This window comes from Ranitomeya imitator, chromosome 1 (genome assembly GCF_032444005.1).
Source record: "Ranitomeya imitator isolate aRanImi1 chromosome 1, aRanImi1.pri, whole genome shotgun sequence".
NCBI lineage: Eukaryota > Metazoa > Chordata > Amphibia > Anura > Dendrobatidae > Ranitomeya > Ranitomeya imitator.
Window position 1 is genome coordinate 185,878,868 of NC_091282.1, and position 19,223 is coordinate 185,898,090.

The following is a 19,223-nucleotide window of genomic DNA, read 5'->3' on the forward strand; positions in this document are numbered from 1 at the left end:
CGCGGCAGCCATGACAGGTAGCTGGCGAGACCAATCTGCGACTTGGATTCCATGACAGAGGCCGCGACCAATGAATATCCGTGACAGACAGAAAGACAGAAGGACAGAAAGACGGAAGTGACCCTTAGACAATTATATAGATCACTATGGGGTTACTAATGGATAGGCGTCTTATAGACGCCCCTCCAAAAACTAACCTGTGGACTTGATGTTACCTGACAATACAAGAGTGACATCAACCCCACAAATATGAACCCCGCTTGCCATCCCTACAGGGCAAGTGGGAAGAACGAGGCTAAGTGCCAGATTTGGCGCATCTTATAGATGCACCTTTTCTGGGGCAGCTGAGCGCTGAAGTTTTTAGTTTGGGAGGGGCTAATATGCATGGCCCCTTCCTAGGCTATTAATATCAGCCAGCAGCTGTCTGCCTAGCCTTTGCTGGTTAGATTTTTATAGGCGGACCCTATGTCATTTTTTTACTTGCCAGTAAAGTCTAAGCAAATAGCTGTGAGCTATTAGTAGCCTGGGAACTTTTATGGCTATTGGCTCCTTCCTAGAATATTTTCAGCCCTCAGCTTTCCATCTGCTGGTTATTAAAATTACGCGGGAGCCCACGCAATTTTTTTCCCATTTTTTCCTTTAAAATTATCAATTTCTGTCAGGTTACAGCCTATGTACATTTGTTCTGTTAACGCTCCTACATAGGCTTGTGACAGTGTGTGTGTATATGTGTGTGTGTGTGTATATATGTGTGTGTGTGTGTGTGTGTGTGTGTGTGTGTGTGTGTGTATATGTGTATATGTTTGTGTATGTGTATATATGTGTGCGTGTGTGTATAATGTGTGTGTATATATGTGTGCGTGTATATGTGTGCGCACGTATGCGTGTATGTGCGTGCGTATGTGCGTTTACTTGGCTTAGTAATGAGGGTGTCTGGCTGACACCTTTTCACTACTAAGCCTAGAGATAGGTGTCGATGACAGCTGCTATTCTCCGGTTTCCTCCCACATTCCAAAGACATACTGATAGAGAACTTAGATTGTGAGCCCCATCGAGGACAGTGATGATAATGTGTGCAAAACTGTAAAGCGCTGCGGAATATGTTAGCGCTATATAAAAATAAAGATTATTATTATTATAGCCTAAAGCTGCAAGGATGTTGCAGGACTGACTAGCTGATCAGTCACATGTCTGGAAGGAACTTCATGGTAGTGTACACACAATGTGCAGGTTGCTTAGAGGTGAGCGGCGGCAGCCGCAGAGCCGCGTTCGTAGCTATAGCAGAGCTGATTGTGCATGTTCTGGGCATGCAGCAGTGTGGTATGTGTGTGATCGACAGAGAGCATGCATAATGTGCATGCTGTAAAGGTATATGTATAGATTTCATACAGTGCAGAAAAACACTAACAAACATATGTTGAATTAAAATTAGCGATGTTAACCTCCTATATTTTTACACCCCTAGGAATATTTGAATTCATAGGAAATATGGTATTTTATTTTCTGCTGTCTAAACGTGGAATGTAAAAAAAATAGAAACCTGCAATGTGTCTTATTGGAGGGACGTCCTATGGTATGCTATATATTTTTGTGATTAATCTATGCTTCATGTGATCCTTACTTAGGATGTCGACAGATGTATTATGTGTTACAGGGCATATTTAGCAAAACAGTACAATTCTTAAACAGTGTAAATTTAGACTAGATAGCCTTAACATGCGCCAGTTTTTCAAAGCACCTCATGCCATTTGATAAATCTGTCCAACTGTAAGACTGTAATTTAAGGCAAAAAATTGCACTAAAATTGTGGTGAATATTTTTTGGGGTGCAAATTGTAAAACATTAGGCAACGTCCATTTTCATAACCCACAGACCACAAGTGATTAGACTTCTTATGAGAGGAGCATTGATAAAGGTGGGTTGAAGAGTAAAGTGGATTCAATCATCTGATTATAGGTTTTGTCTAAAAAGACAGACATAAAAAGCCGAAACAAGAAAAAATGATTTACGCTGACCTGTGTGAAATCGTCCTCTATGTCCTGCAGCCACTGTGAACTTGTATCCCCATTCCGTGCAGCTCATGTCAGATGTAAATCGGTAAAACAACGTGTCGCCTACAAATAAGAAATGTAAGGAAAAGGTCAGGATATTCAACCTCAAAGAAAAATGATTACTGTTCTATAAATTATGTTCTGCAAATATAAACGTTCATACAATATAGTCAGCAGTATAAAAGATCACGTCACAACTGTTCTTTCCCATTTACGTCTGAGGATTATAAACTTAAAGAGAAGCCATCATTACAATTTTTATTTCATAAATCAATAAGTCACATAAAAATAATAAAAATAACCTTTGTAGTATACCCTTATCAGAAAAATCTGCTTCTTTCTCTGCCAGGACTGATCCATCATTATCAAAACTCAATTTCCGGGTAAAATCTGTATTCAGTGAAGACAGATTTTACATTACTGACATAGGAGATGAGAGGTGCTACTGATCAGATGCTATACAGGAGGAGGAAAGAGCTAGAGGCAGTCCCCCTCTCTACACAGGAGGTGACAGATGCTACTGATACGATGCAAAGATATGTAATAATCTTTCTTCACTGAATACAGATGACATTTGGGAATTGAGAATTTTGAGAATGACTAATCAGTCCAGGTGGAGAAAGAAGCAGATTTCTCTGATAAAATATAGTACAATGTTGCTTATTTTGACCAGTATTACTGATTTCTGAAATAAAAATTATAAGGACGGTTGCTCTTCAATTAAAATCAATTAAAAGAGAAAAAAACAGCAACGTTTACATTGCAAAGTGTCACACTTCTTCATGTGACCAAAGCATAAAATGTATACTCACCAGGAAGTTCGAAGTCGGCCCACTTTTTGGGTGGTCCACTGAATCTGTGCAGGTCTTGTTTGAAGTCAAAGCAGCTTGAAATGAGCAATTCGTCACAACCTTCTTCTGTATTACACAATGGGTCAAATTTGATTGATAGATAAATTGCACCAGGGATGTGAACTTTGTCCTTCAGACCAATAAGAGAAATTTGCTTGCATTAGGAGAAAAACAGGTTGACAGGGTACACATCGAAAAGACTCTCCTATATAGAGGTCAGACGATCACAAGGTGGAAGCAGTATACCACACACTCACACTTTTTATACTGTATATTATTCTTGATTGAGAAAAGCAGATATTGCATCATCATACCTCAAAAATTGTATTATTGTTGTAGGGGTGTTTGGATTCTTGGACTTGCACTGCAGTTCCAGGCTCCTCCATGAACTGACACGCTGTTAGTGCTACCGTGCCAAGCATACTTTCACTGCAGCCCCCTAGCACCTTCCGCAAGATCTACAGGAAAATAAAAATAAAAAGTAAAAAAAAAAAAAATTCCATGCTTAGCAACCTGGGCTTTCTTATTAGACTGCTCTACTGACACATTTCACCATTATATGGAGGTGCTATAAAAGTGCCAATAAAGAAAATGAAAGGGGTTTCTGGTTTGATCTAAATTCTGCAACTTTGAGAGTCTCCTATTTCTCCATCTTGATGTGCCGTCTGTAAATGGTAACATTCTTGTTTTCAGCCAAAAGACTTAACACGACTCACAATTGAGGATTTACTATAATTGAACTTTGTCTCGCTAATCCCTTAAATACATGAGCAGCACAAACATCTATCTTGTCCTCACAGTGTCACAATGTATCAGCCTAAAGTCCATACAGTTCCCAGGGGAGTGTGTTAACGCTGTACATCCAGATTAAGCGCTCAGTATTAGAAAAGTGTCAGAAAGTAGCAAAAACAAAAAAACCACACAAGGTATTCGAAAGCTCAACATTTTATAGTATGTAGGATAATGCATCCACAACTAGAAATTATAAGAATGCAGCTGCAGCCACGCATGCAGGTTAGACTCGGCTGACATTTACCCAACACTCTAAGACTTCTTTCACACTTGCGTCGGTACGCAGCTATCGCAAAGCGTCGGTGTGACGTACCGACGGACGTTGTGCAAATTTGGCACAACGTGGGCAGCAGATGCAGTTTTTCAACGCATCCGCTGCCCAGTCTATGTCCTGGGGAAGAGGGGGCGGAGTTCCGGCCGCGCATGCGCGGTAGGAAATGGCGGATCCAACGTACGAAAGAAACCTTTACATTGAACGTTTTTCGTGACGGTTCGCCAAAACACGACGCATCCAGTGCACGAAGGATGTGACGTATGGCCATACGTCGAGATCCGTCGGCAATACAAGTCTATGGGAAAAAAACGCATCTTGCGGGCACATTTGCAAAATGCGTTTTTTCCCCAAAAACGATGCATTGCGACGGATCTAAAATGACGCAAGTGTGAAAGTAGCCTTAGCTGAGCACAGTATTAAGGCTTTTGTCTAAATACTCAAAAATCAGGATTCCCCGACGGAGCCATTTATTACGATGAGGCAGACGGAGTCACTTATGCCTCCATCTGGAATCCGTTACGGCAGCGGCCATTATTTTTAGGCATGTGGGGTATGTGATTTGTCATTTAGCTAATAAATAGACAGTCAACTCTGGAAACCTGATCCAAGGACTGACTTGTAGGGAAATATAACAGCTTTAGTTCTAATATGCTGTCAACAATCCCCAGCCTTTAAGACTAACCCTTCAAATGCCAGAGAGCTGTGTGCACATGCAGGATACTAAGTGAGCCAGACCTCAGTAGGTTGGTGGCAGTGAGTTGTGTATCTAGTGTGGACTGTGTGAGCTATGATCAACTTGCAATCCAGGTCTCTAAAGGTACCGTCACATTTAGCGACGCTGCAGCGATATAGACAACGATGCCGATCGCTGCAGCGTCGCTGTTTAGGTCGTTAGGAGACGTCAAACACCGGCAACGCAGAACGATGCAGGAGCGATCCAGTGACGTATTTATCGTTCTCGCTGGTTGTTCGCTCCATGAAGAAACATTGCAGGCACCGTTGCTTTTGCTGTCAAACATGACGAATCACGCCAACCTGACGACCAAATAAAGTTCCGGACTTTCAGCAACGACCAGCGATGTCACAGCAGGATCCTGATCGCTGCTGCGTGTCAAACACAACGAGATCGCTATCCAGGACGCTGCAACGTCACGGATCGTTGTCGTTCTCGTTGTAAAGTTGCTCAGTGTGAAGGTACCTTAGGCCTCACGTGACATGTAATTGAAGGGGCCTTGAAAATAGTTAAACCCCCCCCCCCCAAAAAAAAAAAAACAAAAAAAAAAAAACAGGATACCAGGATTGGAGCTCCAGTGAAGGAATTTTGCTGGACCCCAATCTGGATGACAGAGTACCGACATGTACTGTGGACCAGGGTCCTGCAAACTTTATTGCTCATCTCGAATGTGCTGTGAAAATAAGGATGTAACAAGTCCGTAATTCCTCATAGTAGTCATCTCAACTGCTAACAAATAGCTTTCTAGCTGCATGATAGATTGATATGAAGCAGCAATAAAAGAGGGCCTGCAGCAGCTAAGGTGTGTTATATTCTGCACAGTAGATAGCATACGGTGATTGCTGAAGAACTCCTCCTAAAAAGATGGGCGGGCACGACACATTAATCAGTGGTAGAGACAGGACAAGGAACTTTCTGCTAAAATCATCTGTGACAGACCTCTTCTACAGGAGATGAGCAGCGCCTACGTCAGCTCTGTACCATCATACATCAGGATGTGATGGTTATCGGCTACATGGAGGTCAAAGAAAAATGTTCACTGAATCATTATACAACGATTATCTGGTCAATTTGGTGCACATGTTATTATTATTCACATTTCCTTCAGCTTTGACAGGCGCCCTCATTGAGCAGGCTCTGTAACAGGAACTTTGCCTTTGCGGTATCAGGTATTAACTAATGCTACATGAGTGACAAGGAAGAAGGGACATCTGTATCAGAAGAAACAAGTGAGTGGAGGCACAATCAGAATAAACAGATTTTAGTGTAATCTTAAGATGAACATTTTTCCATGTGGAGAGTGCCAAGAGGAGGAGTGTTCAGAAAGGAAAGGGAACTCAAAAGCCACCTATTGGTTGTAACAATCTTAGAAGGCCATATTGAGCATTGCATAGCCTAGAAGTCTCTTTACACCATTTTGCCACTCTCTACAAGGAGAAACATTCCCTCTTAGACACCTTTTGTCTGAGGCCCCTCCCTCAGGCAAATTCAATCTTCTGCTTTGCGCTGGTGAGGGGCAAATACTCTGAAACACGCATATGCAATTCAAATGGCAAAGCCCTGTAAAGGGTTGATGTTGACTTTTAGGATTGCTACATGCAATAGGTGGCACTAGAGTTCCAGTTCTAGAGGCCATTTGCATAATGTTACTTTGTCATGGACATAACATACATAACTGTGGGCCCCTATTCCTGGCAAGGCTTAAAAAATAAAACAAGAAGACGGCGCAAACACTAGCTATTAGATGTGGTTAGCCATCATTGGGTGGGCACTGTTTAGCTGTCTTTTTCTTCATTTTTCCATGTTAATTATATAAGACTGTCTTCTTTTACAAATCAGTTACATAACTTATTAGAAAAGTCAGGCGTTATGCAGGTGGTGAAAAAACTCCTTCAGAAAAATGTGAGAACCATTTAAGTTCTGCACGCTGTTCTGCTGTAAAGCTTTTAACACCTACCCGCTGCTTGAACAGTATTGTTAAAGCCTAAACATGAGTTTCAATGGTAACATAGAACACAATTCTCTGAAGGATAAAAAGGGTGTTCGAGTAGAAGCTTCTTGGAAAAAAGTTAATATAATAATTCTACGAAAAGCTCTGAAGGAAAGCAAGGACATAATATTGTGTTTGAAAGTATCACAAAAAGACTGTTCAAACAAAGGCCTGGTGCACCCTTATCATGGTTGTCAGTTTCAATACAACTTCTCACCTACTTATCCATCCATCTCTGCTCTGCTCTTCCCTGATTGAGCTTTGGAATTACACGAGTCAAAGAGACGAAAAACAGGAAAGATATACTGAACTGCTCAGACTCCCCGAACAGCGACCGAGTCACTGTACTTGGGTGCTCAGTTTGATTAGTCATTTTGTGCAGATTTAATCCCTTCCAGTCTATAGATTCTGAATTATATCTGTGGTAATTAGTGATGAGCGAACGTGCTCGCCACTACTCGCTCGAGTATCACTATGCTAGGTGTACTCGGTGAGCACTGAGTATTTCCGGGATTATTTATCGGGAGTTCGGGTCTCCGCCCTGCAATTGTTTTATAGCGCCAATGACAGTGCAGGGATTGTCAGCCATGCACTGTAACGCCGCAGCCATCTTTGTTGTGGTATTACAGTGACTGGATGGCCGCACAGCGTCATCAGGTCTGTAAGAGACCAGGCGCCGCCCTGCTCGCCGCATTCTGCTCTGGACTCCGCTAGTGTAAGGAGAGCTGCTGCTGAGATAGGGTCAGAATCATACTTTTAAGAGGTAGTATAGGTCTGCAACTGTTCGGTTCACAACTCCTGAGAAACCAACAGACCTTTTTAGGGCTAATTCGGGGGTCCAAAGATTGCAGCGCTAGGTAGGCAGGGGAGTCTATATACGCGTATCCACATCAGTGCAAGGCCTGCAGGCACTGTATGTGGGTACATAGATCTCACTGCATACATATAAAGGCTCCATTACTGTCTGCTGCTGCTTAAGTAATATATACATAGCTGCAGTTTTCGTTGGTTTTTTCTTTTCTCTTGACCTTATACCTGCTCCTTTTATTCAAAAGCAATCCATAGCCCCCTTATTTCAACATTTATTTGCTTGGTCACGCTGCCTACTACAGCCAGGTTATTGTAATCGAAGAATGTGCAAATCTACCATTTTTTTTTGTCCCAGGCACCAGATGTGAGTGCTCCAAAAAATATTTTTTGTGTGTGTCATAGCAAACTTGTTGACACAATTTAGTTGTGCCCCAAAAAATCAAGGCCACATTTAGATCAGTCTGTTATCTGAGGCTGACGACTGGTGTATCTGTGGTGGAAAAATAGTAGCTTCGCAGGCATAAGTTTCATACAGTGCTGTGTAATTGGGACAAATCATTTTTTAATCAAAATCTTAAGTTCTTCACCAGTCAGCGATTAAAACCAGTTTTAATATATAATAAATAAAGCTTGGTCAGCTAGCCAGTGGAAAAAAGTAATTTTCAGAATTAGTATGTAACAGTGCATTATAACATTTTATTTTTTTGCTTTGTCCCAATTAATTTGCACAGCACTGTAGTTCTGTCTGCTATCCTTGTTGTACTCATTTTTAATTTTTTGCCAAATTTCACATACAAGAGAAAAAAAAATTATACAGTCTGTTATCTGTTGCCTAGTGTATCTGTGGTGGAAAAATCTTATTTTCCAGGCATACGTATCACAGTTCTGTGTGCTAGCCTTGTTTTTTTTTCTCAAAAATTCACCAAAACACAAAAAATATTTTATACAGTCTTATCTGTGGCTGCAGCCTGGTGTATCTGTGGTGGGAAAATCGTAGCTTCACAGGCATAAGTTGCATAGTTCTTCTGCTAGCCTTGTTACACTTTTTTTTTCAAAAAAAATCACCAAAAAGCAAAAAATATTTTACACAGTCCTATCTGTGGCTGCGGCCTGGTGTATTTGTGGTGGAAAAATCGTAGTTTTGCAGGCATACGTACCATAGTTTTGTGTGCCAACGTTTTTCTACGCTTTTTAATTTTTTTCAAAAATTCACAAAACCCCCCAAAATGTATACAGTCTGTAATGTCATATACATACCAAAATCCAATATGTGAGGCACCACCTCTCACCAAATGTAACCAATCATCATCCCCCAATAAGGATGGGAGATTCAGAGGCACTAGCCCAAAAATTAACCAGACAATATAAAATTTAATAATTTATTGTATAAAAAACCTCCAAATGGAAACTGCTCAATGTCAGGATCGAGGCAGTATACACGAGGCATTAGCACACATGTAAGTAGCACGCTATCATATGATTTACCTGATTTAGGCAGTTATTTATAGTTGTTTTTGCACTTGCATTGTCACTTTACCTATAGGATCCTGACATTGAGCAGTTTCCATTTGCAGGTTTTTTGGCTTCTATATATAGATTAGTCTGCCTGCATCTCATGCATATTTAGTACTTGATTAGATAGGTGCTTCTTGCATACGAGTACATGTGTGCATTCATGCCTATGTGTGTGTTTTTTCTACTGTCCTCGGATGTTTCATGTGATTTTCCCTTTGTTTATTTTTTATTTTGTCTATACAATAAATTATTACATTTTATATTGTCTGGTTAATTTTTGGGCTAGTGCCTCTGAATCTCCCATCCTTATTGGGGGATGATGATTGGTTAAGTCTGTAATGTCAGGCTGAAGCCTGTTGTATCTGTGGTGGAAAAATCGTATTTTCACAGGCATACGTATCATAGTTCTGTGTGCTAGCCTTGTTCTACTCTTCTTTTTTTTCAAAATTTCACATACAACAGAAAAAATAATTATACAGTCTGATATCTGTGGCTGCAGCCTGTTGTATCTGTGGTGGAAAAATTGTAGCTTTGAAGGCATATCGATCAGATATAATTTTGCTCCAAATAAATACATTTGTGTTGAGCTTTTGAAATAGTTCAGTAGTCCATTTAAAATGGGCAAGGCAAGGGGCAAGGGAAGTGGACGTGATGCTGATGGTGCATGCAAAGGACGAGGCCGTGTCCAAGCTGAAAGTGGGCCACAACAAAGACCCACTTCTTCTCACTCGACCTTCCTATCCCAGTTTCTAGGGGATCGCAGCACACCACTATTGAAGCCAGTGCAGTGTGAAACGGTTGTTGGTTGGATAGGGGATAATGCTTCCAGTCACTTAGCTGCCGCCACCACCACCAAGTCTTCCACACGGCCAAGTCTGAGTAGCCGTGAGTGTGGACCGGATATTCCTCACCCTGATCCTCCTTCCTCCCACCATGCAGAATGCTCTGAAACAACTGATCACACACTTGGACACTCTGAAGAGCTGTTCAGTTTTCCATTTCAAGATTCCGGACTCTCGGCCAGTCAACTTGAAGTGGGGCCAGATGAGATCGCATGTGGCGATGCCCAAAGCTTTGACCAGCCACGGTCACATGAAGGCGATGGTGGGAAAGTGTTACAAGAGCCAAACCCCAGGCTCCAGGAACACTGTCTGCAGGTGACACCACTGCTTCTTCCACTGTTTTGCGTAGAAGCCAATCCCCAGTCCACCGTGCATGTGAAGATGCCTCGGGCCCTGAACCTGTTGTTGCCCACAGTCAAGCAACACCATCATCAAGCCCGACCACATCCTTGTCCCAGCACAGCCTTCAGTAGTCTATACCCCAGTCATTGGAACGCAAGAGAAAATACCCATCCAATGTCCCACAGGCCACAGTCCTAAATTGTAACATTTCTCTTCTGCTTGTGCTCGAAATGTTGCCTCATTGAGAGGGAAGCTTTCCACAACCTGATGGCGGCGGCCGTCCCAAGGTACTCGGTCCCCAGTCGCCACTATTTCTCCTGGTGTACATCAGCATATGTCCCACAACATTACCCATGCCCTCAACAATGCTGTTACTGGTAAAGTCCACCTAACCACGGACACGTGTACAAGTGCTTGTGGGCAGGGACAGTACATCTCACTGACGGCACACTGGGTTAAAGTGGAAGCTGGGACCCAGTCGGACCTTGGGATGGAACACATCCTCCCCACGCCGAGGATTGCGGGCCCTACGTCAATCAGAGTTGCTTCCACAGTCTACAGCTCCTGCACCACCTCCTCTTCAGTCTCCATCTCTAAGTTCAACACATAAGTCAGAAGCACTGCCTCAGCCAAGCGGCAACAGGCTGTGCTGAAGCTAATCTGCATAGGTGACAAACTGCACAATGCAGAAGAGTTGTGGACAGCACTGAAAGAGCAGTCATATTTGGATGACACCGCTGAACCTACAAGCCAGGCATGGTCGTTTGTGACAATGGCTCTAAGGCAAGGTGATCTCACACATGTACCTTGCCTGGCCCATGTGCTTAACCTCGTGGTTCAACGTTTTCTGAAAAGCTACCTGGAGCTGCCGGATCTGCTAGTGAAAGTACGCCATCTGTCTGCCCATTTTAGGAAGTCAGCTACAGTTTCAGCTGCCCCTGCCATGCTTCAGCAGCGTTTGCAGCTCCCGGCTCACCAACTAGTGTGTGATGTCCCCACGCATTGGAACTCTACATTGCATAGGTCTGTTCAGCGGGGATGGCCTAAGGACAGGGTGGAGGAGGAGGACAGCATGATCAGTCGTCCTGTTGTTGAGGACACGGAAGTTTTGCCTGTTAGCAGTCTGGCACGCATGGCTGACTTTATGTTGCGCTGCGTTTCAGGGGACCCTCGCATTATAACATTTTTTTGGTGACAATCATTACTGGTTGGTGATACTTCTAGACCCACGCTACAAGGAGAACTTTCAATCTCTTCTGCCAGAGGCAGAGAGGTGTACTGAAATGTTGCAGTACCAGAGGGCCCTTGTAGTGGAATTACTTAGAAAATTCCCATGTGAGAACGCTGGCAGCAGACGTCAAGAGTTTGTTGTACAACTAAGGAGTCCAAGCGAGAGAGACAGAAGTACAATTCACCTCAGGCAGGGGAACAATATTAAAGTTCTGGGACAGTTTACTCAGACGCTCCCATTTTCCCGGCAGAGAGGCAAGGGGTGCTGTCACAAAAAGCGCAATGTTTGGGAAGATGCTGAGGGAGTACCTTGCTGATCAGACAAACGTCCTCCGGGATTCCTCTGTGCCTTTTAATTATTGGGTATCCAAGCTGGACACGTGGCATGAACTCGCTCTCTACGCCTTTGAGGTCCTGGCCTGCCTTGCTGCTAGCGTTTGTCAGAGCAGGTTTTTAGTGCCGCTGGTGGAATTATAACATAAGCGCATCCACCTGTCAACTGAAAATACTGACAGGCTGACTCTTATAAAAATGAACAAGGGCTGCATTGGGAAAGACTTCTGTACACTACCAAGTGGAAAACAACGAAACATAACCTCAAATACATTGTCTCTTTTGTGGAGGAGTATTGTCATGCACCTCTCCCCAACCACATGGGTATCAGCTTCCTGATTTTGTCTGTTCGGTGTTATCCTCCTCCTCCTCCTCCACAACCAGTACAACACCAGGGTGAACGCATTCCGTGATGCAAAAGTCACTCAATTTTTGTGCAAGGGTGTTTTTCTGATGCCCGTTACCAATTAGAAACCAAAATAAACTCCCCCAGGGGGAACTGTCATCAAAATGAGATGTATGTATATTTTTTCCATTTCTTCTTATATATTCCAGTTTTAATATCTCTGCACGGAGCGGCGGCTGGAAAGTGGAAAGGTGAATATTTAAAGTGTCGGGGGCCTGAGCGACGAGAGGAGAGTATGTGATTTTTTTTTTTTATCGCAGCAACAGCAAATGGGGCAAGTGTCTGTATGGAGCATCTTATGGGGCCATAATCAACGTTTGTGCAGGAGTACAGGTCCTTCTCAAAAAATTAGCATATATTAGCATATCAGGAGTTGTATGCCAAAATCATCAGTATTAAAACAATAAAAGATCTACCAAATTTCAGTTGGTGGATAATGAATCTATAATATATGAAAGTTTAATTGTAATCATTACATTATGGTAAATAATGAAATTTAACACTATATGCTAATTTTTTGAGAAGGACCTGTATATGGGGCAAATATCTTTATGGAGCATCTTATGGGGTCATAATCAATGTTTGTGCAGCACTATATGTGGCAACTATCTTTATGGAGCATCTTATGGGGCCATAACGTTTGTGCAGCACTATATGGGGCAAATATCTCTATGGAGCATCTTATGGGGCCATAATCAACATTTGTGCAGCATTATATTGCGCAAATATCTCTATGGAGCATCTTATGGGGCCATTATTAATCTTTATGCAGGATTATATGGGGCATATTTTAATATGGAGGATCTTATGGGGCCCATCATAAACTTTATGGAGCATTATATGGGGCATATTTTGTATGGAGCATCTTATGGGCCCATCATGAACTGTATGGAGCATTATATGGGGCTCCGGATTAAATATGGATATTCAAAAACACTTAACATACTGATGTCTCAATTAATTTTACTTTTATTGGTATCTATTTTTACTTTTGAAATTTACCGGTAGCTGCTGCATTTCCCACCCTAGGCTTATACTCGAGTCATTAAGTTTTCGCAGATTTTTGTGGCAAAATTAGGGGAGTCGGCTTATACTCGGGTCAGCTTATACACGAGTATATACGGTATATATATATATTTATATCCCTGTCTCTGAGCTGTTGCTAGGGACAAACATCTTGTTGGACACAATGTGGCACCATATACAGTATATGAACCTGTGTTCGCCTCTCCCTTTTGTTATTTACTTTCATCAGTGGATTCACATTCTTTTTATTTTTTTTTTTTCAGTATGATTTATCTTTATGTCTCCTCATTCTCCACCACTAGATCACCAGGCTTAACGTCTTCTGTGCCGCTACAGGCAGTCCAGTTTTTGGCAAGGGTGTCTATGATGCCTATAGTATATTTTTAAAAAATCTATCCCCCTTGTGGAGATGTTTGTCAGCCCATGCACTGCCTGTATGGGCATTACAATTCTAGGAGACACTCCCCTTTACATTGTGTCTATTTTTTCATGACGCCTTCAGCAATGTCTCCTCATTCTCTACCACTAGATCACCAGGCTTAACGCTTAGTGTATGGGTATTACAAGTCTAGGAGACCCGCTCCTTTAAATTGGGCCAAGGTTTTAATGAGGCCTTCCTCCACCTCTCATCATTTTCCACCACTAGATCACCAGGGTTCACGTATTCCATGCTGCTACAGGCAGTCAATATTTTGGCAAGGGTGTCTATGATCCCCATTATATATTTTTAAAAAATGTATCCCCCAGGAGGAAATGTTTGTCTGCCCATGCACTTAGTGTATGGGCATTACGAGTCTAGGAGACCCGCTCCTTTGTAATGTTACAGTTTTTTATGAGGCTCTCCTCCATGTTTCTTCCAAGGGGGAATTGGGGTGCTTGTAAATTTGGGTCAAGGCAGCCCTTGCATTCAATGCATAAGGAAACAGTATGGCAGGACCAACTGAAGAACGTGAAGTGGGTTTTCCTGTGTCCATCCAGTACCTGGGTTCAAAGGCTTAATGGGGTGCATATGACTTGGTAGCAGGGCAGGCCTTGCAGTTAATACATAAGAAAACAGTATGGCAGGACCATCTGAAGAATGTGAAGTGGGTTTTCCTGTGTCCATCCAGTACCTGGGTTCAAAGGCTTATTGGGGTGCATATGACTTGGTAGCAGGGCAGGCCTTGCAGTTAATACATAAGAAAACAGTATGGCAGGACCATCTGAAGAATGTGAAGTGGGTTTTCCTGTGACCATCCAGTACCTGGGTTCAAAGGCTTATTGGGGTGCATATGACTTGGTAGCAGGGTAGGTCTTGCACTTAATACATAAGAAAACAGTATGGCAGGACCAACTGAATAATGTGAAGTGGGTTTTCTTGTGGCCATCCAGTACCTGGGTTCAAAGGCTTATTGGGGTGCATATGACTCGATAGCAGGGCAGGCCTTGCATTCAATGCAACATTTTTTCAGGAAGCCCTCCTGTACCTCTTGTGAAAGGGGTATTGGGGTGTGTTGTAATTGTTGGCAACCCAGCCATTCAGTTCATAGGCAATAACAGCATAGGAGACCCACTGTTTAATAATGGTCCTTTAAGAATATTAATGCCGCCTGATGCCCCTCTAAAAATAGGCTTTGTGACTTTAAGAGTCGCTCCTTCATAAATGAAACAAGATGTGTCTCGTTATGTGTCACACACCACATGGCCAGCTAGGGGTGTTAAATGTTACAAATCACATTTCCCAGTGAATGCATTTGTATTGGTTGAAAGCAATGTTAACGTTGAAAAAAGCATAAAAAACGCTACGCGTGAACATGGCCCTAGTGGTGGAGGAACATTTTGGTCTGGGGTTAATTATTTTATGTTTTTTGGTGCACCAGTAAAAATGGTGTGAAACTCTGACAACACTGCTGACAGCTGTGACCTTTGAGTCAGAAATTCTTGCAGGGGCGATCCTCATGATGTTCCCATGTCATTTGAGCAGTGTTTCCATCATTTTCAGACGTTTTTAAACCTTAAAAAGACCCCCGGGGGGATCGCGCTAAAAATACTCAGGTTTCCCATACACTTACATTGGGCTCGTTGCTCGGGTTGAGTACCCGAGTATTCCAATTTGCTTGACCCGAGCAACGAGCACCTAAGCATTTTAGTGGTCGCTCATCACTAGTGGTAATGTACAGCAGGGGTGTCAAACTGCATTCCTCGAGGGCCTCAAACCATGCGTGTTTTCAAGATTTCCTTAGCATTGCACAAGGTGCTGCAATCATTATGTGTGTAGGTGATTAAATTATCACCTGTGCAATGCAAGGAAATCCTGAAAACATGACCTGTTTGCAGCCCTCGAGGAATGCAGTTTGACACCCCTGATGTACACAAAATACATAGGCTGCAATTAACATGGACAGGATTTGTACATCTTTGCAAAAACTAATGACTGAGGCTGCACATCAGATGTAGAAATATACTTCCCCTGATGAAGACACTTTGATAGTGTCGATACGCGTGGGGCCTTGGTCTCTTTCCCCCCCCATGGTTGGCACTTGATTATCGGTCGCTGTATCTCCATCTGACCGCCTAGGTTTATTAGGTGTCCGGACTATTAGCATTGACAAGTAACTTGTGGCTTCTTTGGGATGTCTCTCTCTAATATTTTCTTGGACCCAATTCCTGCGCAGCATGTCTGGTAAATATGCCTATACTATTGTCCCCATATTTAGGACATGAGCATTGTATTGGAGGGAACTCTCGTATAACTGGCAGCAGACAGGCAGGGGTTTGAGCGTCCCATTCTATATATCTTTTGTCCGGACCAACTAGCTATTACAAAGTGCTTTGTTAACACACTTCTTTATTTACCTGGGGGGATGTGTGACCTATCAGCCATTATTTTTGGTTTTAAATGTTTTTAACATAATATGGCCTGCCTTGTTGTGTTTTTGTATTGAAAATAATAAATATTGTGTATTTTTCGAGGTTGATCCCAGTTGTGTGCATTTCTTTTCTTGTTTGGACTTTACTACTATATATATATGCATTTGGTTGATCCCCAACTATTCTGTGTGGTGCCCGCTACTCCCTGTCTTTGACATTCTACTTGCCAGGGGACAGGTCATTAGACCATGGGACACTCTCTGTAAGGTCAGAATGTGCATTGACACTGGTTATCTACTGTCAAAAGAGACAGATAATGTTCGATTATCAATTTAACCATATATTTCCAGCTAGAGGAACAGTACAATTCGGTCCTAAGAGAAATAAGTCAAATGCTGAGGTATAGGATAAAGTAAAAAAAACAAACAAACCCTAAAATAACCTTATTGATTAACTTGGCTTATGTACAGCAGAAATCATTGCAATTGTATATATGCCAAACAAGCGCCTCAAGCTCTGAAAAATTGCATTACCTTCTCCCATAGTTGCTTCTCTTCTAGGTGCATTAACATGTTTAGGATGTAGGTGATATGTGCCGCTCCACTTAGCTCCAGAATGTCTTCAATGAGTGGCACACCATCAGGCCATTCTGCCAGCAAGGATGCCAGGACATGGCGGGCATATATAACAACTGTAGCCTCATTCACCTGGTACAAGTAATCCCGCACTGCTATTTTGCTGCGCGAGTCAAGCTCCTTGCGGAGAAGGACAGAGCTCTTGGCGCGCCGTTGCTTGGCGTAATTGAGCTGAAGTTCACTTTCACTGGTTACGATAAGTTTTTGAGTGACAGGGTTGGACTCCTCTTTGGCTTTTTCACACTGCGTAGGTGTTGGCTGCAAGATAGAGAGTTTCAAGCTTGACAAGAGCGGTTTTGTTTTTCAGTTCAGAAATGTGTAGGTGCTTTAAAATTGCAGGAGTAGGAAGCAAAGCTTTTTATACATTGTTTCTCCATGGAAAAAATGTAATTGCTTAGATTCATTTACAAAAAAAAAAAAAAAAAAAAAAAGCACGAGCCTTTCTTGAGTTAGAGAAGCCCCATTTCACATGTACTGTGTGCATTGTGTGCAATGATGAACGGAGTGTGCACAAATTTCGGTTTAAGCCCATTTTCAATGAGAGATGTAGATTTACAATACATGCTCGGTGCCGATCTATTGGGTGGGCTCAGAAGCAATTGTTAACCCCTTATTTTCTTTGCCTCCGACAGGAGAAGCGATTATAGGGTGCAGATTTGTAGCCTCCATGGTTATGTTCGTACTTCACCACAGTCCCACAGGCTGGACTTCATAGGAGTCCATCTTAAGCTATATACTGCAAAGATGAGCTATTGCAGCATATTGAACAAGTCATCAGACAACTGATGGTTTAAAGGGAACCTGTCACACCCAAAATCGAAGATGAGCTAAGCCCACCGGCATCAGGGGCTTATCTACTTATTACATTCTGTAATACTGTAGATCAGGGGTCCCCAACTCCAGTCCTCAAGGCCCACCAACAGGTCATATTTTCAGGATTTCCTTTGCATTGCACAGGTGATGCAATTATTACCTGGGCAAGACTAAGGAAATCCTGAAAACATGACATGTTGGTGGGCCTTGAGGACTGGAGTTGGGGACCCCTGCTGTAGATAACCCCCTGATGTATCCTGAAAGATGAGAAAAAGAGGTTAGATTATACTCACCTGGGCGGGCGGTCCGATGGGCGTCGCGGTCCGGGGCCTCCCATCTTCTTACTATGACGTCCTCTTCTTGTATGCACGCCGCGGCTCTGACGCAGGCGTACTTTGTCTGCCATGTTGAGGGCAGAGCAAAGTACTGCAGTGCGCAGGCGCCGTGAAAGGTCAGAGAAGCCCAGCGCCTGCGCACTGCAGTACAAAGTACACCTGCCCTGAAGCCGCAGCGTGAATACAAGAAGAGGACGTCATCGTAAGAAGATGGGAGGCGCTGGACCGGACCGCGACGCCCATCGTACCAGGACCGCAGCGGGACCGCCCCTGGGGGAGTATAATCTAACATCTTTTTCTCATCTTTCAGGATACATCGGGGGTTTATCTACAGCATTCCAGAATGCTGTAGATAAGCCTCTGATGCTGGTGGGCTTAGCTCATCTTCGATTTTGGGGGGGTGACAGGTTCACTTTAAGAAAAAAAGGTTTAAAAAATATTTCAAACAAAAAAATTTATTCGGCGTCTCCCCTTTCAAAATTGAAGGCATAAATAAAAATAAACATTTCAAATCGCCACATCCACCAAAGTCTGATCTAACAAAATATAATTTATTTATTTTTTAACGCAGAAATAAAATATATGCTGAGTATAATATATAAACACGAGAATGGCCATTTTTTGGTCATCTCTTAAAAAAAAAAATCCATAAAAAAAGCAATCAATCCATTATGTAAACTCCAAAATGGAATGAAGAAGTGAATTTGCTGCAAAAACACAAGCCCTCATATGGATCTATGGTGAGACAATCCAATTTCTTGTGTGACTAAAACTAAAAAAAATTAATAAATAAAATGCGTGTTTGGTATTGCAGTAGTTGTACTGATATGAAGATTGAAGTTTCCAGTTTACACTATAAAAGCAAAACAAAAAACCATTGACAGGTTTTTTTTTAAACCATTTGATTGCACTGTCATTGCATGGTCAATCAAAACTACAACTTGTCCTGCAAAAAAAAAACAAAACAAAAAAAAAAACAAGCCCTCATGTGGCCATTTCAACAGAAGAATGAAAAAGTTATGGCTCTTCAAAGAGTCAGGGGAAAAATACAATTGTGCAGCAGGAAGTGGTTAAAACAAAGATGATTTCCTCTAAAACTGGTAAAAAACAATAGATGCAGATTTCTAAGGTTAGGACATATGTCATATATACAATATAAGTCAAACCAATATACATACAATGCATGGCGGAATAATAATATCGGTGTCCATCACAAGTGAGAGCGGCTCCTCTGTTTTGTCAGACTTATAGGGCTGCCATTTTTGGGCCAACTTTTTGACTTTTTCATCAACCACAACAGATTTTCCATCGAACCTTTGAGAAATAGACAAAGTGAATTGTTTCATTAGAATAAACTCGGGCTTTTTTATAACATTATGTTTGCTGGCAGATTAC

At 42.3% G+C, this 19,223-nt stretch overlaps 1 protein-coding gene across 1 annotated transcript in view; it reads right to left on the reverse strand.

Moving 5' to 3' along the window:
- The window catches only part of LOC138658809 (zinc finger ZZ-type and EF-hand domain-containing protein 1-like), a 280,359-nt gene that overhangs the window by 9,058 nt on the left and 252,078 nt on the right, over window positions 1–19,223 (reverse strand). The window contains exons 47-51 of the mRNA XM_069745866.1: window positions 19,007–19,142; window positions 16,579–16,938; window positions 3,217–3,360; window positions 2,864–3,032; window positions 2,016–2,114 (exon numbers count right to left, since the gene is read on the reverse strand). Of these exons, the coding sequence (XP_069601967.1) occupies window positions 2,016–2,114; window positions 2,864–3,032; window positions 3,217–3,360; window positions 16,579–16,938; window positions 19,007–19,142 (908 nt within the window). The remainder of the gene's footprint in view (window positions 1–2,015; window positions 2,115–2,863; window positions 3,033–3,216; window positions 3,361–16,578; window positions 16,939–19,006; window positions 19,143–19,223) is intronic.